This window comes from Phragmites australis, chromosome 4, assembly GCF_958298935.1.
Source record: "Phragmites australis chromosome 4, lpPhrAust1.1, whole genome shotgun sequence".
NCBI lineage: Eukaryota > Viridiplantae > Streptophyta > Magnoliopsida > Poales > Poaceae > Phragmites > Phragmites australis.
This window is the reverse complement of record NC_084924.1, coordinates 46,842,090-46,868,491: the sequence shown is the minus strand read 5'-3', so window position 1 is coordinate 46,868,491 and position 26,402 is coordinate 46,842,090. Positions and strand designations below refer to the sequence as shown.

The 26,402-nt window shown below is 45.9% G+C and overlaps 3 protein-coding genes, 1 non-coding gene and 1 pseudogene across 5 annotated transcripts; 2 read left to right on the top strand and 3 right to left on the bottom strand.

Moving 5' to 3' along the window:
• Nucleotides 1–651: 651 nt before the first annotated feature.
• On the top strand, nt 652–3,420 carry LOC133916889 (DEAD-box ATP-dependent RNA helicase 38-like; annotated as a pseudogene).
• Nucleotides 3,421–3,562: 142 nt separating this feature from the next.
• LOC133916888 (photosynthetic NDH subunit of subcomplex B 2, chloroplastic-like) lies at nt 3,563–5,358 on the bottom strand. Its single transcript, XM_062360769.1, has 3 exons — nt 4,786–5,358; nt 3,989–4,429; nt 3,563–3,895 (listed from the first exon to the last, which is right to left on the bottom strand). The coding sequence occupies exons 1-3, from the start codon at nt 5,311–5,313 to the stop codon at nt 3,701–3,703; spliced, it is 1,164 nt and encodes a 387-aa protein (XP_062216753.1). The 5' UTR covers nt 5,314–5,358; the 3' UTR covers nt 3,563–3,700.
• Nucleotides 5,359–5,779: 421 nt separating this feature from the next.
• On the top strand, nt 5,780–5,863 carry TRNAL-CAA (transfer RNA leucine (anticodon CAA)). Its single transcript has one exon. It is a non-coding gene; the product is annotated as a tRNA-Leu (tRNA).
• A 1,074-nt stretch (nt 5,864–6,937) lies between these two features.
• On the bottom strand, nt 6,938–11,300 carry LOC133916887 (YTH domain-containing protein ECT4-like). 2 transcript variants are annotated; one of them, XM_062360766.1, is made up of 9 exons: nt 10,947–11,300; nt 10,496–10,578; nt 10,265–10,385; nt 10,012–10,085; nt 9,075–9,620; nt 8,090–8,677; nt 7,792–8,004; nt 7,555–7,701; nt 6,938–7,446 (listed from the first exon to the last, which is right to left on the bottom strand). In XM_062360766.1, exons 1-9 carry the CDS (start codon nt 11,044–11,046, stop codon nt 7,231–7,233), a joined length of 2,088 nt encoding a protein of 695 aa, XP_062216750.1. In that variant the 5' UTR covers nt 11,047–11,300; the 3' UTR covers nt 6,938–7,230. The 2 variants fall into 2 exon arrangements, with proteins under 2 accessions (XP_062216750.1, XP_062216752.1); XM_062360768.1 differs by having other exon boundaries at nt 10,265–10,382.
• Nucleotides 11,301–17,453: 6,153 nt separating this feature from the next.
• Nucleotides 17,454–21,545, bottom strand: LOC133914870 (subtilisin-like protease SBT3.18). The gene is made up of 10 exons (XM_062357854.1): nt 21,459–21,545; nt 21,279–21,370; nt 20,739–20,836; nt 20,455–20,616; nt 19,452–20,122; nt 19,206–19,273; nt 18,860–19,102; nt 18,592–18,706; nt 18,192–18,405; nt 17,454–18,097 (listed from the first exon to the last, which is right to left on the bottom strand). Exons 1-10 carry the CDS (start codon nt 21,543–21,545, stop codon nt 17,454–17,456), a joined length of 2,394 nt encoding a protein of 797 aa, XP_062213838.1.
• Between the last annotated feature and the right edge of the window lie 4,857 nt (nt 21,546–26,402).

The window sequence follows — 26,402 nt, the reverse complement described above, 5'->3', positions numbered from 1 at the left end:
TATATTTTTTAATAAAAAATAGACATCTGTTTTGAAAAATCGTACATCTAAACTATCATGGCTCTTTCAACCGATGACATGTTTAAAAATAAAAATGCTATGTTCTATTACTCTCAAAATTCAAAATATCATAGAAATAGTTATGAAAAAATCTGAAAAAAGTATATTGTAGCAGATGATATAATCTAGCTCTAAAAAATCATAAATTTATTTTTTTTTTTTTTGAAAATGGATGCCTATTTTTGCATTTTTCATTTAAGAAATAAAAAATAAAAATCCACTTTGTTTATGGGTCGTTGTAATACACTAGAGCCCCCAATATTATGAGGAAAGAAAACGAGCCCAACATCTTCATATGACCATTCCCGCCGTGGCCCACGAAAACCCGGACTCGCCGCGCGTAAATCGCAGGCAGAGCACGCACTCCGCTTAAAAGCTGAGAACGAGCCGTAGCTTGTATGGTAAGTCGCATGTGCTCATTAATAAAATAAATTAAAAGCTACTAGTAATAAACTGACTGAGAGTGATTTTTTAAAAAAAACTATACGTTAGGAGCCTAAAAATTAGACCATACATTAACAGCTTTTCTCAAAAGTGTTAAACATCTTTTTTTTAAACAGTTTTTCAGTAAATTTCAGCTTTGCAAAAACTGGGCCTAGAGCTGCTTCCCCTGTTTCTCATCCGCCTCGATTGCTCTCGATCTGCCCGCGTGCGAGAGGATGGCCGACGCCGGCGGCATGGCGGAGCCGGTGAAGAAGTCGTGAGCGGACGTCGAGGAGGAGGAGGAGGCCAAGTTAGCGGAGGCAGCGGCGTCCTCATCGTCTTCCACCACCGAGCCAATGGTCGAGGCGCAGGCGAAGCAGATCGAGTCGCTCTCCCTCACCGCGCCGGAGGACGACGTCAGCGACCAGCAGGGTCCGCCTCTCCTCGACGATTCCGACGACTCGCATATCCAAGCCGTACGCACCCGTTCCCACTCCCGCCGGCGCAGGCGCTAGCCCTAGCCCATCTCAGTAACCTCGGGTAGCTGATTGATTGATTGCGCTCCAGGTGACGTCGGGCGGCACGGTGTACGAGTCGGCGACGACGTTCGAGGATCTGAAGCTATCGCCGGAGCTGCTCAAGGGGCTGCACGTGAGATGGGGGGCTCAGCAAGATCCAGGCGATCACCCTCCCCATGATCCTTACGCCGCCCTACAAGGACCTCGTCGCGCAGGCGCACAACTGCTCCGGCAAGACCACCTGCTTCGTCCTCGGCATGCTCAGCCGTGTCGACCCGCACCGCAAGATCCCCCAGGCCATCTGCATTTGCCCCACTAGGGAGCTTGCGCAGCAGGTTACATTAATGCTCCCTACTTTTACGCTCTCATATGGATAGTGTGATCATTGGTTGTTATTGGATGAAACTCTAATATATAGTGCTGAATTTGCTTGATTGTACTGTGCAGAATAAGGCGGTGCTCACAAGGATGGGCAAGTTTACTGGCATTACATGTACCTGTGCGATCCCACCAGCTCAAAAAGATTATGTGCCGATCTCTAGAATGCCTGCAGTTACTGACCAGGTGGTGATAGGCACTTCTGGGACACTCATCAAGTGGATTACCAATAAGAAGCTGGCCACGAGGGAGATCAAGATACTTGTGTTCGATGAGGCGGATCATATGCTTGCTGAGGTATGTTTTGTTCGAAATAGAGGCAATTAAGCGACAACTAAACAACATGTTCGAGTTCTTTTGTGACTTGGTTATCGCTTCAAGTCTATGAATAGCCTAGGATTGTTACTTATCAGTATTTAAAAGGAGGCCATGTTGTTAGTTGTTAGGGGCTTAGGGAGATACATTTTTTTTTGGCGAGGTTGTCGATTGATTGTAAGCTCTAAGGAGCAATGAGTCAAGAGGGATACTAAGCTTCGCTAACTATCCTTTCTTTTAAAGACTGGCGATGACATTGCACTCGACTGATGATTGAGAAACCATCACAGTAGAGGAAAGCGATGCACTTGTTTGCTGTGGTTCCTACTTGCTACAATGTCGCGCTGTTTTCAAACTTCATATAGCTATTGTTGATGCACCCTGACAAAATGGGCAGGTTATATTTTGTCCTGTCTTGAAATAAACCATTAGCCAAATGTTAGTCAACAACACAGAGCAACAGAATAAGCTCCCAATAATCCAGTTGGTGTTAAGTGTTAACTGTTAAGGGGTGTCACAGTGATGTGGTTGTGATGCTAGGTATTGCCAGACTATACCGTTTGTTTATCAGCATGTAGTATATGCTAGTTCCGAGAGACTAGTGGGGTGGAGGGGAGTATCTGTTTCCTTATTGCTTGAATGATCTTGGCCATTCCAAAATATTTTGATATTTCTATTTCTGTTCTCTAAATTGGAAAGCAATGTTCATGTCTTGTATTTTATTTGTTTACATGACAACTTTTTGTAATTGTTGCTTTGTTCACAAATTGTTTAGTTGCTCATAATATCTTGTCTTCTTATGTACGCATGAGTTTTTGTCCATGGCAATGTGGTGTAATTATCGTGCAAACTGACTAGTCTTTATAAATTTAAGGAGTCCAGCTTCTTACAATGGTGAATGCCTTCTTGCAGGACGGCTTTAGGAGTGATTCTGAAAGGATCATGAGGGATATACAAAGAAGCGCTGGTGGTTGTCAGGTTATTTCATTCTAGTCACTTAACTTCTTTCTTATCCGACGAAATAGCTTGCATGTGATTTAATAAGATGCTTTGGTCAAAATCATATGTGTATCTGTCCATCCTGCTTTTCAGATAATATCTGGGTGGCTATTAAGATTTAAGGGTAACAATCTTGTCCTAGGGAAACAACCTTTTCCTATACTTCTGCATGTGTTTTGTAGTTTCTTATTAGAGAATCTTATAAATTGCTAATGATGGAAACAAGGCATATTATTGAAAAGGCCATGCGTGAATGCAGTTTATTTACTTTGGTTTTGTAAATTCAACAAATGGTGACATTCGTTTCCTTTTAAAAAAAATTATAAATCTAAGCATGCACTGGGTCATCTTTGATGTTGCTAGTTTTAGTCCTTTCAATTTGTTTTCTATACTTCGGGATATTCTTAATTTCTTATGTGATTTCTTATTGGAGAACTCTTATCTGTTGTGAATGGTGGAAGGAGGGTCTATTTATGGAAATTTTATGCCCACCCACCGATGTATTGATTTGCGTAATTTTGCTAGTATATCCAATGATGATATCGACTTACTTCAGTTTTGAACTAGCCCTGTCCATTTGGTGGATCATATTTGAGTTCCCTGTAACTATTGATATGATCCCTTGCCCGTGCCATTCAACTATCATTTGGTGGATCATGTGACGGGGAGGCAACGGTGGGTCATGTGACAGGGGCGGCGGAGCCCAGCTTCTGGCAGCCCGCCCGCCCGCACGACGCCGCTCGTGCCGACGCGCTGCGCCATGCCGTGACCGCACGCGCCACTCTGCTCTGGGCCGCTGGCCACGCCCATGCTCCGCCTGACGGGGTGACGGGAGTGAGAAATGAGAGAGACTACAGGCTGCTTCTCACTGAAAGAATTATTCCTGTATATTTATCTCATTGGCACCGGGCAATTACAGGAGACCAAGACCCATCAGAGCATGTATACGAGAATGTCCACGAACCAATCGATTCTGCAATTCTGTTCAGCAGAAAACCCAAGAAAAGTTATAAGTTGTCGTGCTCGATGACCTGCGCCGCCCTCCACTCCTCTCCAGGGTTGACGACCACGGGTACCAGCATGGACGCCGGCCCCGTGCACAGGAAGTAGTCCGTGCCGAACCTCTCGTACATGGCCCCCGGGCTGCACAGGTACATGTCCTCGAACCCCATCCTCACTAGCCTGAAACCGAGCCCGCTATACTGCAAATCACAAATCGCAACGCACGCATCAAGATTCTTGGTTCAAGATCGAGCGATCAGTAGCTTGCATGATGATGAGCAATCGATCAGTACCTGATCGATGGTGGTGAACCTGGACGGCGGGGTGCTGTAGATGCGCTTCTTCCTCTCCTCCGGCGGCGCGGCGTACACCCGGCTCACCTTCTTCTTGAGCGTGGTGTAGAGGTTCTCCTCGACGGTCCAGACGCCCTGCCGGGGCTCCTCCTCGCCGCCGAAGGAGAGCCAGCCGGGGTCCTCCCGCTTCATGGCCTCGGCCGGGGAGAGGATGCTGAACCCGGAGGCCGGCGGCGGGTGGGAGCAGTAGGGGCAGCCCCGGAGGCCCTCCACGGCCGTGCCGCGCCGCTTGTCGAACTTGATGTGGCTCAGCACCGCGCTCGTCAGCTCCACCGGCTTGCTGCTGGTGTTCCGGACGATCACCGCCGTCGCCATGCTCAGCGGGTACAGGGTCACCACGTACGAGATATCCAGCTTGCCCTTGGCACACCCAAGCTCAACCTGCGACACGTACGCGATGTCATTAGCACGGTATTTCCGATGGAAACGCTCACTATGATGTCATTTAGTAGTTGAGATCAAGGATTTAATTTCGTGATAACGAAATATCTAATTTCAAAAAATTAGAAATTGTTACAAGATTCATGCGTTTGAAATTGAAATTGAAATTGTCTCCTCTTTGCAGTGAACGGAGCTATTTATACTGATTACTCTAATTTTTTTGGAATTGTTACAAGATTCATGCGTTTGGGCCTAAATCATCTACAGTTAGAATTCTTGCAGTACTTCTTCGTGATGCCTACACAAGTACAATTGCAGTCTACAGTTCTACTACGTACATCACCAAAAAAATGTACCTGCACCGCATCGTAGGAGTCGGAGTCTGCATCCTTGACGGTCCACTCCGACCCGGCGAGAAGCGACTGGGCGGCCCCCGACGAGGACACCTCGTTGAGCACGAGCCCGACGCCGCCCTTCACCTTGCCGGGGTCGGGGTCGGCCACCGTGTGCAGCACCTCCCTGCACCCGTCGTCCTTCCAGTACACCTTGGGCCTGTACGACGTGACCAGGCCGTCGCCCAGCCGGAGCTGCAGCGAGCTGCCGTTCCGCACGCTCAGCTCTGCCGTGGGGGCGCCCCCCGCGGGGTCAGCGCTGAACTTGAGGCCCTTCCGGCCGAACGACTCCTCCAGGGACTGCGGGGTCGCCGGGGCCGCGGACGACGCCACGGCGGCGGACGAGGATGCGCGCACGGTGGCCCGCCTTGTGCAGGACGGGAGGTGGAGCGGGAGGATGGAGGAGGTGGCCATTGGAGCGGGCGTGGAGTGGGATGGGAGAGGAGCAGAGCCCTCGAGACGAGCAGGCTTCCACTGCAGCCTCATATCCATGGGCCTCAGGATAGATGGTTTCTCGTTGTCGCTTCCCTCCCTCTCGCTCCTTTTCTGCTCTTTTCCCGAAGAGATATTAAAGGGAGTGAACACGAAAAAAATTCTACTATAGTATTTGTCAACGGATTGATGAGTATAGGTGGAAGAGATAGATAGCCGAGATAGATTGAACGTGTGTAAGTACATACAGAGTTGCATTTTTCCAAGTGTGCAACGCAACAGCAGAATGAGCAACACCTGAAACTGAAGTACACGATTCTTAGGTAGGAGATCGGAAGCAATTTTTGTCCAGAGACCGAGCATACCAACGAGGTTCACTAACGTGCAATTTTTGTTGCTTCTTGCAAGGAATGCCAGATGCATGCCTCGGCGCCTGCAGCCTGTAGAAGCCTGTCGGTGTTTTACAGCCAATCGCTGCATATGCACAAAAGAAAATATATCTTTATATCACAAGATAAACAAACTGGTCAGGATGGCCGAGTGGTCTAAGGCGCCAGACTCAAGTTCTGGTCCTCTAACGAGGGCGTGGGTTCAAATCCCACTTCTGACATCCTTTTTTTTCTTTTTCTCTGGAAATTTCGTGACTTTTTACCTTGCCGATATGCAAAGCGACGTTGTCATCTGAAACAAAAAAAGAACGCACTGGGGCTTCCAATCATGGAAGTCGATAGAGGATACTTGCATTCCTGCCCTGCTCGTTCTGCGTAGCCTGGGCAGGCTCAACCGTCAACACTCTCCGCAGCCCTCAATCCGGTGGTCGACGACGCTACCCAGGCACCAGGGCAGGGCTTTTTTTTTTCTCCCCCCGGTTGGATCTCTGCCCTCGACAACTCCCTGTCCCTGCACAGACACCGGCTACTGGATCGTCTCATGGGGTAGCGAGCGCCAGTACTGCACCGTGTGCGCCCCCCGCCCCGATCCAGCGTCGTCGTCAACGTACAGCTCGGGGCGTCCAACGACGGACTGACAAACGGATTTGTGCGTTCCTGGTGTGAAACGGTTCATCGCCCGGAGCTTCTCCCCGACCGTGTGAAGCAGCCTCATGTACAACAAGATAATTGCTAAGTTATCATCTAAAGAGTGATAATTACTACTAAAAATAACATTCGAATCGTTCTAAATCTATGCATGTGAAATAAGATAGCAAATGAGATATTACTCAAGAGTCTCCGATGGCAGAAAAAGCAAATGCCCCCAATCTACAACCGTTCCATCGCAGACGAAACGCTCTGCCCTTTGCACACAAGACACAGCTATTTTGTCATTTTGTGAGACGGACACGATTGTGCTTGCAGCCTTGCAGGCACCACGCTACCACCTGCACCACAGCCGACAGGCAGAGAGACCTGGAAGTGGTGATAACTTCAAGCAACCAAGTGATGCGAGCAAAGCAGAACGGCAAATGCAGCCGCTTTGCTTCGTCATCTTTGCAACAACTCCCTAGTGGAGCACCGAACCGAATTCAGCATCATCAGACAATGAAAAAAGCAAGTGGTTCTGCTATAATATACCAGCAAAGTAAAGCTCGACTCTAACCCACTTTCAGATCCACTCGATATAACGACGAGACGGGGTATACTCGACCGAATAACGCAACACGCTCCCAACCAGACGGCCTTCGCAATTCTTTTGTCCAGCCACGAGGCTGGCATTCTGATGATACTGCTATTAAGGAGTCTTCGAGTTAAGCAAGCTGAAATTGAAACGGAATACAGTAAAGAGAATCTAGGGGAAAACTAATAACTAGCCAATTGCTCTCCAGGTGCTCCGCAGTGAAGCAAGGCTCTTGGGGCCATGCTGCCAGTTCCACAGGTAGCCTTACTAGATCACCGGTTCCTTGGGACCGCACTTCAGTTGAGTTTGGACCGGACCGTCCATCTTCACGGCTAGCTTGGGAACATCGGTTATGCGAACGATCTAACAAGTCTTGGCAACTCCGTTGGCGAGGACAGGTTTCTCGGTTGCTGTTTGGGCCACCTTTGCGGCGTAGGTAGCAATGGGAGCACCGCCATTCTCTGCAGGAACCTTCAGCTCTCCGTTGATGCTGTTAGGTACAGATAGCTTTGGCTTCCCGTTAGCAACTTCCTGCTGTTGCTCTCCGGTGACAGAATTGGGAGCCCTATTGTCCCAGACCTACAGGATTACAACAACCAACCCAGAGGTATTACAAAAAGGATAAAACAGTAGGCAAGGCCCCGGAATCTGAAATTGATGATTGACTGAGCTCAGATTCAAATGTACCTGCTTTGGGATCTGCTGCTGTTTCACCCTTTTTTCCTGCATCAACTTCTGGCGGCTCTCATAAAAGGCGAAGTCATCCAGGATGGAGGTCTTACTGACATGCTCCTTGAATATCTTAAGCATCTGAATGCCTTTTTCAAGGTGTACCTAAATTGTTGACGAGGATAAGAAGGGAGAACAGTAAGATGCCATCATTTTTTTCAGTGAACTTAACACGAGAGCATGAACAATGCTTACCTCTTGTGTGTCGCGGCTATTTGTGACAGGCTTGTTCTCATTGTTCTCTAGAATGATGTGCTTGAGAATATTGTTAGGCAAGTCTTTGACAATGTGCCACTTGACAGATAAGGAACCATTCCACTTGTCTTGCTGCCAGTACTCCAGAGTTTTCTCAAAATCAACGGGGCCGGTCATTTCAGCAACACCAACAAACTGCCCACTTGTATTCACCTGAAATTTCACCATGAAGGACATCAGGAAAAGAAGCCTAACTTAGCATTCTTAAAGGACTACCAAAGGTGGAAAACAGTTTTACCGAGAAAAACAAGAATATAGGGCATGCAGAGCCCTTTGACTGAGCTTCTTGATAAGCAGCATCAAGCTTCTTGTTTCCATTGGTGGTGCTTGCCCACACATTATATTTTATGCTCTTGTGGATATCATCCTCACTGTACGATTTAATGACAAAGAACTTTGCAGCATCATATTGAACAGGGAAGTCATCTCTGTTGAACTGTGCTCTATCAGGTACGGCACTATCATTCTTGCTTTCACCAGAAGGAAGGCTCTGCCCTTTCACAGCAATAGTAACAGTATGACCATATAATTTCTGGTTCTTGAAACGGCCAGATCTAGGACCTCTGTTTAACTCAATTGTTCCATCCTGACTCTCATTGCCATAGCCATAGTACCCGTTACCACGGCCCCTAGGCCTGTACCTGTTATCCATACCAAGTCCCCATTGACCATATATCCTGGAATCGTAACCACTACTTCCATAAGCAAGCCCAGTTTTCATTGAATTCCCATACTGGGTGTAAGGTCGAGAGCTCGGGTACATCCTATTTGGATATGTAGGAGCAGCTGATCCTGTTGTAGTTGTAGGTCTTCGGTTCTGCATACCCTGCATGAAGACAATACAGAGCAAACATATGATTCAGTCTGAAAGAAAAAGTGCTCCGCACAGCCAAGTTGCATCTTCATAATCAATTCAAAAAAGAAGGCAAAAGGTAAAACTTCGTAAACTACTCGATCAGAAAGAAAATATTCCTTCTATTTCACAATCTGCATGTGTCCTGGAAGTGTTAAAGCAAATGGAACTCTATAAAAGATTATGCATCCCATCAAGTGGCTTAAACTAAGCAGCAGCCATGAAAGTGAAATGATATCTATCATACTGTAACAGATAAACAGTGGAGTGATTAGCCTAGCAGGAATCATGCATAAGCAGAAAATCTAGTATAAAATGCCACAACTTCATATTAATAACAATATTATCAACATTTTTTTTCTGAACTCACCATCTGCTGCGTTGTCGAGCTCTTGTTCTGATTTCTTGCTAAAGAACCATTACCATTGAATGTCGAGGACGACATATAATTAGTTGTAGCTGTTCTTTGCTGTCCATTTGTATAAGCAGAGCCATCATACCATGCAAAGTGTGCTCCTGTGCTGTCATACCCATATGTTGAGTCCAGGTAACCAGCAGAAGGAACTCCACCTAGCAAAGGTGCCCTATAAGTTCCATCAGGCGTCAGTGATGAATTTTGGTGGCTTGACGCAAGGGGTACAGTTCCACTGTTACTGTGTGCAGTACCATTAGGAACACCATTTGTGGTTGCCTTGGCAGGATCTGCTTTAGCTGCTGGCTTTTCAGGATTGACAGAAGACTGCAGGTCACCTTGAGTGGTAGAAGGAACCGGTGTAGGAGGCTGAAAATACGCAGTTGGATACTGATAATGCTGTGTGCCGAACATCTGACCATCAACTGTTGGAACTGGGGAACTGGCAGGAGAGTATGCACCATAAGGAGCATACCCATATCCATAAATATCTCCGTATACGGCCTGTGAGATTCAAAAGACCCAAAAAACAGTTAATTGTGATGTTTCGGAAAGTAGCAAAAATATGAGAAGCATCAAGATACAAGATGCAAAATTCTAATGACAAGATGTTCGTGGCAGACAAGAGAGAAAAATGCTTTTGAGCGAGAGGTAACAGTGTGGAGACCACAAGGAAAAGAGAAAACCAGCTAAAACACAAACCATGCCTAAAAATAGTGTGAATAGCTTTCCACTTACTACATGTCCAACAATAGACTTGACAGCACAGCTATCGGTAGACAATAATAGCAAACAATTTGACCATATCTACATTAAGAATATGACGCAGGTTGCAAATCACCGTGGGAAGCATCACATGACCAGTTAAAGGATAATATCTTATAGGATAACTTACTGGGGCAATCTCCACTCCATCTGGGTTTAGATATCTAGGATAATCATCCCACTCGCTCATGGAACCATCGTAGCCTGGAAGACAAGCACCAGCACAATTCAGTCAGCATAAGCACAGAATTCTCAAACAAACAAGCGATCCAGCTTCTATTATCAGGTACACCACTAGGAATACCAAAGCAACAAACAATTTGATAAGATACTTAAGCTAGCTAGGACATGATCACCATAAGAGTTTTTGCACGACCCCTCACCTCCATAGTAATATGCTGGCAGATAAAACAGGTTGGGATCCGTAAAATCTTGAAGCACTGGCGTGATGGACCGCTCCGGCGGGATCGACACGCTCAGCGGCTGGCTGGCTGCAGTACCCTGCTGAATTGAACAGCATAAACAAGCAAACAAATCAGAATCGCAGATCACCTGGAGCAAATCATGACCGTACACAAAACGGAAACCAATCAGTCCTACTGTTGTATCTCTACCTTCTTGGTACCAGCGGGCTCGGTTGCGTCCGCTGCCTTGGGCTGCGAATCCAGCGACAACTTCTGCAGCAGATCCGTGGTTTCTTTGCACAGCAAATCGATGAATTAAGGCGTCACAACGGTGTATTCAGATCCCAGAAGCTTGCAAATTACTAAATCCTAACGAGCAGTAGCGATAAACCAACCTCAAAACCGCGGAAAAAGTATATTTTTGGTCCACTGTAGCTTCCAGCCAACAGACAGATGCCTAGAACAGTAAAACACATCGATCTGTACAAGCCAAGCAAAGGAGCCGGCAAGGACAGACAAGAGGCACTGGACACGGAGCCGGGCGGGCGGGCGGCGGCGAGGACATAGCCACCACAGACGGCACAGCAAGACACACGACCCAAACAAGTAACCAAACACCCCAAAGGCAAAACCTTGCAAGCAACCAGAACCAAAAGGATACGATCCGCGACAGGGGCGGCGGCAGGAGCCGGAGCAGCGGCAGCCGACGCCGGCGGGGCGGGCGCGGAGGCCGGAGCCGGGGGCGGCGCGACGGCAGCCATGGTGCGAACGAGCGAGATCCCAACGGGAGGCAGCGGCGAGATCCGAGAGCGCCCGTCCGAGCCTTCTCCTCTCCCTTCTCTCCTCCTGATAGGTACGTAGCTAGGCAGCTACGCGCGAGCGAGCTCGGGGCAGAGAGAGGGGAGGAGGCGGCGGCGGGTGGGGATAGGGTAGGGAGGCGCGAGCCGCCACCAGAGAGGAGAGCAGAGCAGCGAGGCGGCTAGAGGTAGTGCGAAGGGAAGAGGGGAGGTTTTGGGTGGGGTGTGGGGGTCATATAGCAGCGGGAGGAACTCCAGAGGACTACGGCTCTCCTCTCTCTCTCACTGGGCGCGCCGCGCCGTGCTTGGGCATGTGTTGGATTCCCCTCCCCTTCTATCCATTTCTGTCTTACGGCATGTTTGTTTCAATTATTTCTGATTTTTACTTCTATCAGAAATCTAAATAAAAAAGTTTACTAAAATAAACTATAATTTAAAAAGCTAGCTGAGAGTAGTTTTTTTAAGAAGCAGTGTGTTGAGAAGCTAAAAAATTATTGTAAAATTTAATAGCTAAAATCCAAAAATATTTTTTCAAAAAACTAAAAGCACAACTTTTCAAAGAAGCCAGAAACAAAAACACAAACAAATAGACCTTAGACTATTTTATCATACTCCCTCAGCTCCCTTTTTTTTTTTACAGGAGTGGTTAGCTGTTGACATATTTAGATTGATTAAATCTACCACATTTTAGATTATTCGATAGATCTCTAACGGTCTAGGTTCACATCTCATCTCTTTAACTACTCTATCTAGTTTTATCTCATTCACTCCATCCACCTCCCTCCTCCCGAGCGAGCGCCAGCCCAACCTCATCCACTCCTAAGCACCAGTGGCGCCATCGCTCTCCCTCCTATGATCTCGAGCATTGGCCCACCCACCTCCGTTGCCCCCTCCTCCTCCATCGCACTTTCTTCCTAGCGCCCTCCTTCCCATCGTGACTCCACTCAATCTCACAGCCACCGGCGAACTCGCCCCACCCTCCTGTCGCGTCTTTGGCGGCTCCACGCCGTCGAGTCCACCTTCACCACCCGCTCTTTCGCTAATCCCTCTCATTTTGACGCCCCCGCCGTCGACCCGTCCCACCAGGCGTCCTCCGCCATCGCGGCGAGCAGTGCCCCTGCCGCCTCACCATCCCGCCCACCGTCCACCATCCCCGGGTCTCTTTGTAAGGCGACAGCCTCCGAAAACCCAAACTCTAACCTCGAAAACCCTCAACCCTAACTTGATGGGAGCTCATCGGAGAAGGAGACCTAGTCGCAGAGGATGAGAGCTCACCAGAAAAGAAAGACGTGCACAAATCTCCATACAAATTATAAGGTATGAAATTTGACAGATTTTCCTCCTCTTTTTTGTCGATAGATAAATAACTACTAACTCTCTGCCATTTCTTTTATCTTTTTCTTTCTTTCTTGGTTTCATTTGGGTTATTGAGTGATTAGTTTAATAGCTAATTTAGGCATAATTCTGGCGTTTGGCTTGAGTGTAACTTGTTTATTTTGGGACCGATATTGTTGCGTGTTCACATCCTTATCTTGGTGACACCTTTTTTTTACCATGGTCAGCAGGGACGGAGCTTTATTGGGTCAAGGGGCCTTGGTCCCCTAATATTATTAGTTAGGTTTTTAATTGTTCGTCTCTGATTGTCTAATTTTCAGCTGTTTTCCCCTCTGATTCTTGGTCCAAACTCGGTCAATGACCATGTTTCCGGGGCAAATTATATGAAAATTTATACCGGGGAAGGGTGGTGAACTCATATCCTTTGGTTGGAGAACAGTACAGCGTGATCTTGCAGTGAGTTGGTGTGCACTGTTGTGGCTAACAATAATTACATGAGTCCAAATCCGCTCATCACCAGCCTGATTGTCTCTAGCATTTCCGGTCAGTCCAGGTAACACACTTCCAGCACTATCACAGTTTACATGAACTTTAAAAAAAAAAGGAAAACAAGAAAGTCATGCGAATGAGAGAGAAAAAAACAAGAGTTAACTGGAGCACTGCACGGCTCCAGTGCATCCATGCATGCCGCACGCAGGCAGCCACGTCCGTCGCCTATGGTCCATGAACCCAGCACATCAGCAGGCGCCCAAAGCCCTTTTTTTTCCTCTCTCTCGGCGGCAGGCGACAACCAGCTTTCCTTTCTCGTGAGGTGCGGATCCCGGGGCAGCCAATAGGGCTCTTAATATTTTTTAAATGAATAGTATAAAACTACGAGTATTATATCTAAGTATTATATCTAAGTAATATAAAACTATAAATATTATACATTAATTTCATATAAAATCTAATTTTAATTATATTTATTCAAAAATAGTCTTATATTTTTTTAATATATATAACTTTTTTATATGTTTTATAATGCATTTGCAATCTATTTTAATTAGATTTACTAAAAATTTTGTGTATAATTTAAATTAAAAAAATTCAGATAAGTTACTTTTATAACTACTAATAATTGTTAGTACATTAAATATAAGACTAACACTTGTTATGAGTTATGAAAATAATCTTTTTAGATAATTTTAGTTTAAATTATACATAGATTTTTAGGTAAAATTTATTAAAATAGGTTGCACACAGATTATAGAACACATACATAAAGTTCTAGGATTATTGAAGAAACATAAAACTATTTTTTAATTTAATTAAAATCATGTTTTATATAAAATTAGTACATAATACTTATATTTTTATGTTACTATACATAATAGTTATATTTATATTACAAATGATATAATATTTATAATTTTGTGTAGTTTACTTTTTTTATTATAGATAAAAGAGAGGAAGATGAAAAGAAAGATTGAGAAGAGAAAGAAGAGCGGGTGGATGCGCTCTTCTACGGTTCTACCTCCGCCACCACTCCTCTTTTCTGACGTGTTTCCAAGCACAAAGAAAACAAGTGAAGATAAGATGTCGCACGGGCTGCAGATGCAACTTGCCCTTGCTTGCCTACCAGACGGCTGGGATCGGGCGAGACCCACTCTGCCCCCACGAAGTTAAAGTTATTAAGATTGTGATTAGATTGTATAGAGAAAATAGATTGAGTGAAGTTATGTTTGTTGTAAAAAAAATGTTTATTTGATTGTATTTGTCTGGATAAACTGAGCTGAACTTCTGTTTTATTGACTGAATCTGAGTTTGTATGAGCAGATGAAAAAACTGAGATTCTGATTAGTTATTCGCTCGAAGATAATTATGTAATACTCATAAGTGGATCTGACTGCATAAGAAGATACAGCTAGACTACGGACGTATATTTACATTCTTCAAACCAAATTAAAATAATGTATATTAATAACCAAACATATTTTTTAAAAAATTATATAGATACACCAAAGCAAAATCTATTTATGACAACCAATCACCCGTACAAGGACTGGGGAACAAGTTGCGTCCCAGAATTGGATCTCGCCAGTCGCCCGGCCCGGCCGGTCGCCAGAGTCTGCGCTCGCCGGCTCCCGTTCTGGTGGCGTCTTTTCGCGTGAGATTCCGGCGCCAGATATCGACTCATCGCTACGGGCGGGCAGCCGGCAGATAAGGCTAGGCTTGTGTGTCGACCCTCCCCGTGCTGATGATCCAAGAGGCGCACGGCGCCGTCGCGTCCGATCGCGATCCGCCTTCTTTTGAAGACCTTTTGAGGTGCCACACCACATCTAGTTGTGGATCTTTTCTTCTTTTTCTTTTTAACAATGCTAGTTGTGGGTCTAATGGGAAGCTCTCTGCAACATGGTACTGTGCTATTCTTGACAAGTTCTCCGGATAGGAGGAACAGATCGGATCAAAACGGTGCAAAGGCGTACACAGAGCTTTACGGCGCTTCATCCGAGCGAGATAACAATAACAAGTGTATCCGTAGCCAGGAAAAAAAGCAACGTACGTGATCGCTTTAGTCACTTTCGGGCCAACAAAAAAATATGGAGCGTATATAGCATTATACTGAGGATACATCACCACAACTCCTAATGGGTTATGAAAGGATACGCATACATCACCGTTTGTCAGGCGGCAGAGTGGACATCGTTGATAAGGACCGGAGATTTATTCATACATGAATGATTGGATCAAGTTTGTTCCTACCCGTTTTGCATCATGCTTACATGCGGGTCTATACGGCACTCGAGCGTTTAAGTCCCGCAACACTCAATTTTTTAGGCTGTTGGATCTCGATCCAATGATCCCTCAATGTTTATTTTCCCTCCAATTTTGTTCTCCCTACTTAGCAAATTTCTCCACTGCATGCCATCCTACTCCTAGCTCCAACGAGCTGTCATCGAGCCTCACTCCCTCTCTAACCCACCCACCACCGATACTCTGTCACTGTGGCCAGCGATAGTCCACTGTTCATGACTAATGTCGGATCGACCTTCCTCTTTCGTCTTCCCTTAATATGTGGAGACATGCTGAATCCCGTACCCTAATCTCACCAAAGCCTTGCTAGAGTCGGAGATAAATTGGAGCCGATTGAAGATAGAGAAGATAGGATTAGAAGTCACCGGAATTGAAGGAGGAGTTGAAAAAGGAGGGAGGGAAGAAATACCCTACTACGATATAGTAATTCCCTTTGGCAAAATACACATGTTTTCTCTAGGTGAACTGACCTGATCTTACTTGGCAAGTGAAAATACTCTCTGTCCTTTTAAACTACACTCTGCCTGATGCAGAAGATGAGTGTAAACAAAGTTGCTCGGTTCAGCTCGGCTTGCCGTGCCTCGCAAAAATTCCCTTCCTCCTCGCGTCCCCCAAACGAAGAGGCACATCTCAACTTCTCAATCAACGCTCCCAAAACTTAAGGTGAAATAATTGAACTAATCCGTGCATGTAGCTCTGACCGGACCCTGCAGAAGCTGGGGTACTCTACAATCCACTGACAGCAACACCCTGGAATTTGTGGCAAATTTTGGCCAAGGACATGCACCACCAGTAGACGTTCCGTGCCTGACGAAATCGAGGGCCAGGTTCGCTCCCTGCACAGGAGCTAGCTGCCGAACCAACTGATTCATAGACACAGCTCTCCGAAGAGCGATTCGGGTTCAAGCTCTGACGCTCCTTCGAATACGCTAGTACAACTCTTATGCAGCTATATGAGTGTGGATCTCCTTAAAAAAAGTTCGCTCCCTACCCTGGAGCTTTTGAGCCGTGGCTTGACGTTCCATGCCTCACCGAGGTCGTCTATTTGTGCGTTCTACGGATTAGAGATTTAGAGATAGGAATGGGTCTGTCACCGGAACCAAGCGGGTAATAATTCCTTTATTAGGGGTTGGGTATGAGCCAATTTTCATTCACGAGTGGAGCAGGTTCAAGTCTCTTCTACAGTTCTACTGGTTCCTGTATCCGTTTAGCCATGGCCCCCGGGTTGATATATGCACTGCATACAGGGGTTGAGAAGGGGGCGCGCAGGGCCCTGGCTCCCCTAGCCAATAAGAGAGCCCATTAATTTCATATTAATTAAATAAATTAAGTATGTTTTCATGTGTTGTTAATAAAAAGATTAGTCCAATCACGGAGGTTAGACGTGGTAAGGAGCTTTGCCCATGCCATAGGCCCTTACGGCCCTCCTATGAGGTGAGTAGGCCTTACAACCCCTAAAAGTACGGTTAGCCCCCATGCATGTACAATAACCAGTGGGAACAGTACTCGGTAGCTTCAATTTTTATTCTCATCTTCTCTGTTCAAAAGAGTGGTCTTCTTGTGCTAAAAAAATTTTAGAATTTTTTTTACATATTTCATAATCTATGTGCAACATATTTTAATTAAATTCACCCAAAAAGACTATATAGAATTTAAATTTAAATTCTCCAAAAAATATACTTTTATAATATCTAATAATTGAAATTGAAGTCATCGATTACTTTTCTCATGGGTTACTGTTTATGCATGGGTCTAACCGTCCTTTCAGGGGTTGTAAGGGCCTGTGGCCTGAGCGAGGCTGCTTACCGCTCTCTCAGTGAGTATATTTTCGTAAATTTTTTTATTTAGAGTATATTTTAATAAATATTTATGTTAGAAAATATAAAAATAAAAAACTCTATTGTCTTGGGCTTTTATTGAAGAGAGCCCAATACAAATTTCGTTTGGTACTGGGCTGTAAATGGGGGGCCTGTTTCGCTGAGAAACATAAACGGGTTCATTGTGCGCCGGTTAAGTATAGAAACAAACTAACGGATTGTTTGGCGGACCAGTTAACAATTCTAACAGACCATTGGGCCTGTTTTGCGGCCCCGTTTAAACAAAAAACAACAACAACATTTACTGCTCCTTAGATCTCCATCTAATGGCTCATTTGCCTTAAAAAAATGTTTGACGAGATCCACACACGCGAAATATCTGAAAATTGAACGAGTTCTGAGACCGTGCGCTGCCAAGAACCGGAGCTATGCAGCCTGTAAATCAATGGCGCCATGGTCACGGTCACCCATGGCTTGCCCAACGGTGCCGACGCCGTCGTCCGGCAGGTTGGTCACCCTGATGACCAGCGGCGTGCGGACGCGGTGGTAGCCGTCGGACCACACGATCTCGCCGAAGTCGAACCGGCCGCGCGACAGCTTCGCCGGCGTCACGGTCACGTAGTAGGAAGCCCTATTGTTGTCGTGGTACGCGGAGAAGGTCAGCGCCTGCGGCCACACGGCGGCCCGCGCGCCCTGCGGGCTCACGACGGTGGCGCGGTACACGGCGTCCCTGTTGGCGCCCACGTTGGTCACCGTCCGCCTCACGGTCACCGTGGCGTTGAGGTCTGCGAGCACGACGGCCGGGTAGTTGAGGTCGGCGTGTGTCGCCGCGTCGCCGGGGCAGCTCGTGTCGAGCGCCGGGGACGGGAGCACCATCTGCCGGATCTGCTCCGCCGTGTAGCCGAGGCTGCAGAGGAACAGCACGTGGTCGCTCGCGCCCGCGTCGTAGACCAGCCCCGGGTCCAGCGCACGAAGCGGGTCCACGTGCCCCGCGCCGACGTCGAAGGCGTCTGCCGCCTTCAGCGTCCCGCCGGCCAGCATCACGTCCGACGTGTCGTCGTACACGTACGCTGCGGGGAAGCACACACGAAAATAAGATTACAAAGACAGAGTATTTCGATGCAACCTACCACTAGCGACTAAGATGCGCAGCACAGTAGAAACCTGTTGTCATGAGGGCAGACTTGACGGCTGCCGGTGACCAGGTCGGGTGCACGGATTTGACAACAGCGGCGATGCCGGAGACGTGCGGGCACGACATGGACGTCCCCGAATCGAAGTTCCACTTCGTGGAGCGCCCGTCCAGGGGGATCACCGTCGGCGAGGACGTGGGCGGCCATGCCGCCAGTATGTTGACTCCAGGAGCGGTGACATCAGGCTGCAACATAATCACGGGGCAACGCATCACAGCACACTAGCGTAAGAATCCTCATGTGCGACGACAAAGCTTCAACATGGGCTGAACCCACGGCGAAGTCGACTCTAGCTTGAAGGGCTGCCGGGGCCATATTTGCTCAGCTGTACGTGTGTGAACTGCGAAGTGCGGTGAGGTAGGAGAGAGTACCTTAAGGATGTTTGGAGAGACGGAGCTCGGCCCTCTGGATGAGAAGTATGCCACAACCGGCGCCGGAGTCTTGCCGACGACGGTTTTGCTCGGGGAAATGTGCACCGTCGGCTTGCTGCGTGCACGATCGCAGGGATTAATTGTACTGCAGTTAGAAAGTTGACAGCAAGAGCGGCTGAGCAAATGCGCGCGATATTGGCCATTGGATCGCGCGCATTTGCGATCGGACGGAGATCGAGCGCACTTGGTCAGTGGTTAAGTAAAGCACCTGGATGAGCGGATGTAGTACAGGATCTGGGTGCCCTGGTAAAGGTCGACGTGGACGGTGGGCAGGAAGTTGTCCTGGATCGATTTCCGGGTGATGGTGTCGGCGAAGATCACGCCGGAGCCCTTGACGGCGTACACCGCCAGCGCCGCGTCATCGCTGGACACCATCCCCATGGTGGAGAAGCAAAGAACGATCTTGCCCAACGCGGCCGTGCGGTTGATCAGCTGCTCGAAGGCGCATGTCCTTCGTCCACAAAAGCAAAACGTGTCAGATGCATATTACTGTGCTACTAAAACAAGTACTTTCCTGCTGATCAGAGAGAGAGAGAGAGAGAGAGAGTGATTACCCATCGGTAAAGACGCTACTGCTTTCGACCAAATCCATCTTCATGTCTTTCACGTTGAAGCTCTCTCCCTGTGCAAATACCCATGGTTATCAGCAGATCAAACTTTTTTTCTTTTGCGAGGGACTGCAGATCAAACTTTGTTGCAAGCCCCATGCTACTTGCACATCATGTGATCCATATATACACTGCACAAAAGCGTCAACGTGCAGTGTGCACGTACGTACGTCACTGCAGCACGAAACTCACCACGATCGAGGCATTGTTCCCGAGCGTGATCACCGTCGGGAACCTCCTGTCGATGGTGCTAGCGGCGACGGTGATCCCCCACGGCGACACGTTCTGCACCATCGCCGCGTGCGGCCCGTCGTTCCCGGCAGAGAACACCGTCACGACGCCCAGCTGCATCGCGTGGAACGACCCGATATCCGTGCTCGTCTCGAACAGCGGCATGAGCGGCGGCGGCGAGCCGAGGGACGCCGACACGACGTGCACGCCGTCGCGCAGCGCGTCGTCGAACGCGGCCAGTATGTCGGCGTCGCTGCACCGGCCCGAGAGGTCCCTGAACCAGCACACCTTGTACACCGCGAGCCGCGCCCTGGGCGCGCCCCCGCGCGCGACCCCGCGGGACAGGCCGAAATAGCTGGCGTTGGGTGCCACGGCGCCCACGGCCGTGGACGCCGTGTGCGTGCCGTGGCCGACGCGGTCGCGCGGCGACCGGTACTCCGAACCGCCGCTGGTGTTCAGCGGGCCGAGCTCGTGCTCGAAGCCGGCGAGGTAGTAACGCGCGCCGATGAGCTTGCGGTTGCATGCGGTGGCCGGGTCGAACTGGTCGCCTCCCACGCACGTGCCCCGCCATGACGACGGGATGGGGCCTAAGTGGGGGTCATCCCTGAAGCTTTCGGATTCAGGCCACACTCCTGAGGGCACATGAAAAGATCGATGTCTCAAGCATCCAAGTGGAATGTCAAGGACCACACTTTGTAACAACTAACAAAAATGAGTGCTAGGATTTTTTTTTTTTAACTTCAGATCGTTGCAGGGCATGCAAGGATCATAGTAATCATTCTATCTTTCATATCAAGACTGCTCAATTATCTGCATAGATGTCAATTCTCTCAAGCAACTTTGTGGATGAATATTCTGAAACCATATTTTTCAGGCTAGACGATCATCAAGTGAACTCCTCTTTTCATGTATCGAGACAGAGCAGCAGATACAGCCGAGTGCAATGGGTTTAGAGGATAAGTACCAGTATCGAGGACGCCGACAATTACATCACCTCCAAATTTCAGATGCATTTGGGATGATTTTTCCATTTGCGTGTGCAGGCTGAGGCCCATGAAATCCCAGCTCCTTGTTGTATGAACCTGAAGCATCCTACTCCTGAATACTGATATGACCTCTTCTGTTTCTGCTTGAAATGGTCATGAGCTCTCTTGTAAGTTGTCAGTTCATGGCAATAATGAACTAAACATAACAAGGTAGATGCATGCATGTTCTGATAACAAACAACGGATACAATTAGCTGCATACCAGACAGTGTGGCAGCCTGCGTTGAATTGAGCAGAGCAGCAAAACCAGAGAATCCATAGCTGTAGCTGTACAGAATAGCTTCTCTAGCTTCATCCGGCCTGCAATGTTGAGTGCAAAAATGTCACTAGTCACATTTTTTTCCTAGGAAGAAAAGCATGCCTAAGTTATGTTAACTGAGGGTCTGAATTCTCTAAAGCAGTAATTAATTTGCTTCAATTTAGCATGCTGCACCACTTGAGTCGATATGAGAAACAAACATAATAGTTGTATACTACGATACAAATACGTAGGAACAGTTAAGCTTCCATTAATTTTTATTTCATTAAAGTATTACCTCTGTTTATCTGACATATGCAGCAATATAACATAATTGATCAAGGACATTCACATTAGAACTGTGCAAACTGTTAAAGGATGATGTTAAAGGATGGAGTTTCTGCACATGGTAATGTCAACTTCACGAGAAGCTCAGCATGCACTTTGTTATTTCCCTTCATTTTTACACCAACAATTACGGTAGGAAAAAATAGAATCAATTACTTTGTAAAGACTCTTGATAGAAGCTGCAGATGAAACCGTGAAGTTAGAGAAGGACTGAGGCCATTGTTGTGGCCCAAGTACACAATGTGAACCTGGAGAATAACAGAAAGACCATACATAATCTGAACACATCATTTGATCAAAAGATAAAAGGACTGAAAAATCCATGAAAAATAGTACATCTGCATGAGATCCTGGAGTGGATTGAATGGGATAAATGGCAAAGGTAAGAGAGAAAACAGCAAGCAGAAGCAGAAAAACAGCCATTGTGCTTCACACAATGACTTTTATGGAATGGCAGGGGCATATATATAGGGAGATAGACAAAGGACGTAACACATTGTACTGTAGGGGCAAGTGTTCGTGCCATGCTGTAGGGTGCTTGCAAGACAAGCTTTGCAAAGCTACAATTGGCTCTGACAGGCCTCCATGGCTACATCATGCCTCTGCCTTGTTCATCTAGTGATCTAGTCTGTAGATCCCTGATGCGATGATTAAGCCTATCAAGTTAAGTACAGAGTCTAGCTACTGTACAATGTGCAAGATAATTAACAGACCTAAGCTTCCAGCCTCGTGTTTTAATCATCTGATCTAGTGTTTTTTCTTACGTCCTACACAGAAGAGGCAAGATCCAGCTATCAGCTATAGCCTGTAGACATGTTAAATGTTGTAGCTTTTGAAATTCTCTAAAGGCTAACCTCAGGCTTTCAACCTAAATAACCAAAAGGCTAAACTCCAAGATTAAAGGTCTAGACTTTCAAAGATATATGCAAGTGCTTGAGTTATGAAGATGACATGTGTTCTCATATCATTATGCCTGAAAACTCTAATTTAGTGACAAGACAAACCTTATACCTACCGTTAGTAGCCAGGTTATAGCAAACTGCAGTGACAACTTGTACTGCATCTTCATAAAATCTATAATATACAGCAGTGTTCCCATGAAATAAAGCTGAAAAGGATTTTCTCGTATCTTGTCAATCATGTTTTAGCAACAGTAAAATTCAAAATAGTGCAGCTTATGTGAGGAAAGTTTACTTGGCATGTTGCTGCTGCTAACCATTACACTCCGTGCAAGCATTATGCATTTGCTGAATATTCAAAAGCAATGCAATCTCACAAATTATGAACACCCGTGTTTTACAGGAAACACTAATACTTAATTGGCATGGACCACGTTTCTTTAATTATGGTTTCATCCTTCATGCGCCCTACTTTGTAAGCATTCAACCTTACTCTTTATCAAGTTCTACATTTCAGCAGCTTGTAACTGCTAACTGGTAGACAATAGGTTGTGCGCATCTAGCATGCATCATAGTAAGTGGTAAACCTCCCATCCAGGGTATGTCTTGCATACAATCAACAAGAATGCTCACAGAGCTAACTTTATTCCATTATGTGCTGATCTGTAACTGATAATGAATATAATGTTTAGAAAGCAACAGTGAGATGGACAAGATCCTTGTACATGCTACCATGGTTCTCAAGAACAGAAAGGAAGGTATTACAAATGAGATGCATAGGAAAAAGGAAACCTGATTAATCGTGTGGTACAATTTTAGCAGAACATTAAGTGCGAATGTGTGATAGATATATTGAATCGCATACCTGCAGATACAGGTTTACTATAATTCAGTAAGACACATCATTGCAGGTGAAGAAAAATTGTATCAAACATACAGTATGAAGCTTACTAAACACTCCCCTTGGCATGAGTTTGGTTCATCATATTTGTTCACTTCACAAAAAAGATTTCCCGCAGCATGCTTCACTGACCATCAATCTTTCATCTTTTAGATGCATTATTACATTTAAATTTGCATCATTGGTTGCACAAAGCAAAAAAAATAAAATGGTTTCCACATGTATTTGGTTTGCCATGCTGACATGTTCAGTGGCTGTCTTACATCCATGTAACTCAATTATGGTCAACCCAACTGAGAGGAATACATAGTACTGGCTCTCTCTCTCTCTCTCTCTCTCTCTCTCTCTCTCTGAATTGTGGTTTTCATCAAAGTCTCAAAGAGTACCTGTTTTCAGACTCGCCATAATAATTTGCCACACTGCGTGCTACTCATCTGACTCTGCACATTTGATGCAATTGTGCACTGTCCAAGGTTCCGTATACCAAATCTTCCTTTGGCTTCATGGGAGAAACAGAACCAGGAGAAGACAACTACTCATCGGAGGATGGATTGACAATGGTAAATGCGCCTTCTGTGGAGTTCCTGAAGATCAAACAGGCAATTACACCTCCGTATCTGCTGCACAAGGATTTGCATGGCGCGCATAAGTTTTTATTTATGGCTGCACGAAAACCAAAACAGGCAATAACACCTCCTTACTAGGATTTGCATGGCTAAGTGCACACAAGTTCTTCCTTTTATGACTGTATGAGCTCCTTACTTTTTTCAAACTGTCTTTCCCAATCCCTCACAAAGCAGCAAAGACGATTGTAGCCGAAATAAAGCACCCTCTAGGATGATGTTGCAATATGCATTTTGTTTACCATAAAAAAACGGATATGAGCAGAGCCCCGTTCTGCCTGTGTAGATGTTTCCACACATAATCAGGATGACATTAGGATCCTTGGTAGCATTAGAAAATGTTAGATTTTTCTCTCCAAAAGCCTTTTGAATAGACTAGTCAAAGTTATACACAAGAAATCAGAAAGGAAAAACAACATGGGGAACATAATTTTGAGTTTCCCCGAAGCTATTTTAACCTAAAAGAAAGTTAGGTTTTTACCCCAAAAGTCCTTAAAAAGTCCATATATCTTGAAAATGGCATTATTTCTCAGACAAATCGAGATAGATTGAAGAATTTGGTTACATCTTTGTATTAAGGTGGAAAGAAACAAGTTTTTACAAGTCAAATAAACAAATAACAAAACGTGCAAATAGCACGGTGGTAAGATCTCCAGGTGTGAGACTATCAACTAGGGCTCGAATCCTGGTTCTCGCAAAAAAAAAAGGTCACTTGATGTGTGTTCCCCGTGGTCGTTGCGCAGTTGCTCAGCGATAGCGTACGGGTTGTAACCGGTTTTTGTAGCCTTTTCTCGACCTTAATGCATTGCCTTCAGGATGTCTCTCCCTTTTGATCGAGTTTTTTTTAAATAAACAAACAATAGAAACGAAAAAACAACAAAGCTAGTATCAGACCAACCCAACAATAAATCACCAGAGGCCACCAACTACTTTGCAATCAACACCTTGAATCTTTCCAATATAATTTCAATCAATAAATTTCAGTCAAAACTCCAAACTCAAAAGCTAACCGAGTGTGCTCGAAACTTATTTAACAGGGTAAAACTCATTCACTGAATGATTTTTTTTTTAAACCTAGGTTGATAAGTTGTCTTATAACATGGAAGGGATGTAGGAGCAAAACGAAAGAAGAATGGACCAGACTATTGTAGCCTGTAGGTTATAATCAGGATTCAGGACCACAAAAAGCAAAACAGTATCCTCAGTACTAATACTAGACAACTAAGAGCTAAATGAATAGGATTTTAATTCCCAAATGACAAGTTTCACAAACACTACTTTTGCATGCTGCCTTGTAGGGGAATCTAGACAATCATCTTTTCAGTGCAACCAACAAATTAGGTTACCTTTAGGGCTTTCTAGGATCAGACAACTAAGGAAGCCCAAGTGAAGCCTGTTTCCTTGACGTGTGACTATGAAAATGCACAATTTGGTAAAACGTCAAGTATGACCTGCTACAGGCAACATTCTAACCCAATGAAAATATTCCCAAGATGTCACACCACAGTATAGCCAATCTAGTCAAGTAACTTCTTTCCGCACCGGTTACAGACAAATCTGTCGGCACCCTCAAGGTGCATGTCGTCATACAAAATCCAAAGACTAGTTGAATTCTTACATCACAACAACCAACGTTGACATTGTTAGGAAAAACATAAAATGGACAGGACAATAGTAGTGTTCTACTAGCTGGATCTCACAAAGTCCTAACACTAAAAATTTAAGCTGTATTTAGGCCCTCATGAGCCCAAAACTTAGCACCCTAAAAGCGCACTACTCGGCTACCCGCTATATGCAAAGCCTGGCACCTTATAGTGTCACAGGCAATCAATCGAACATGTGGTGGATGCACAAAGCTTATCCTCAAGCAGACAGTCCACACCAAACCAATGAGTTCTAACCTTTGAAAGCATCTAGACTTCTAAATTGTGTTTTGATAATTAATGATAATATATCTTTGTGTACTAACTTTGTTATTTGAGTTGTAAAAGGTTAGGCACGAAGATGTTGCGAAACTAGAAAAATGCATGAGTGAAAGGCATAAAAAGGGTAGCTCAACAAAGGTATTTTTGTATGGCATTTTATTTTTGCCGATCAAAGGTGTCTTGAGAAGAAAATGACCGGATTGATATTATAAATGCCGTACTATAAAGAGAGGTTGGTGTATATTTACTTGAGATCTCTATAGTGCCAATTTGCTCAAACTTGCATTCATATAGAGATTGAAAATTCTTAGCTTCTAAAGAACCCCATGATATGGCTGCTTCTGAGTTTTTGGTTCTTGGCGGTCTGACCGACCTGAAGGCGGTCTGACCGTTGTATCTCAGTATGGTGGTCTGATCGTGCCTCCAGCCGGTCTGATCGCTGTATAGAGTTGTCGGACTTTCTTGGTTGTCGGTCTGACCGGCCGTGTAGCTCGGTCCAACCGTCCTGGCGTAGAAGGTTTTAGGCTGTGACAGTCCGACCGATCGGGTCCGCGGTCTGACTGTGGTGGTCCGCGTTCCGACCAAGAAGGTCTGCGATCCGACCGCCACCCTATGTTCGAAGTCAAAATAACCGTTGGGAAGCCGGCAGTCTGACCAGGAGTTTGCCTGCGGTCAGACCGCCAGGGTTGCGTGTGTGTCAGAACGGTTGTAATGATCGAATTTAATGTGAAGGCTATAAATATGAGGTTGCCTGGTCCTTATGAGCTCTCTCTTGCACTCTAGTCATTCAATACACACACTTGGAGCTCTTGACTTTCTCCTCTCCCTCTCTTTATTTAGTGTTGCATCCTTGAGAGGTTTGAGAGCATTTAGTGCATAATTTAAAGAGTTTGAGCATTTGGGCACTAGTGATTCTTCAAGCAAGCGACATC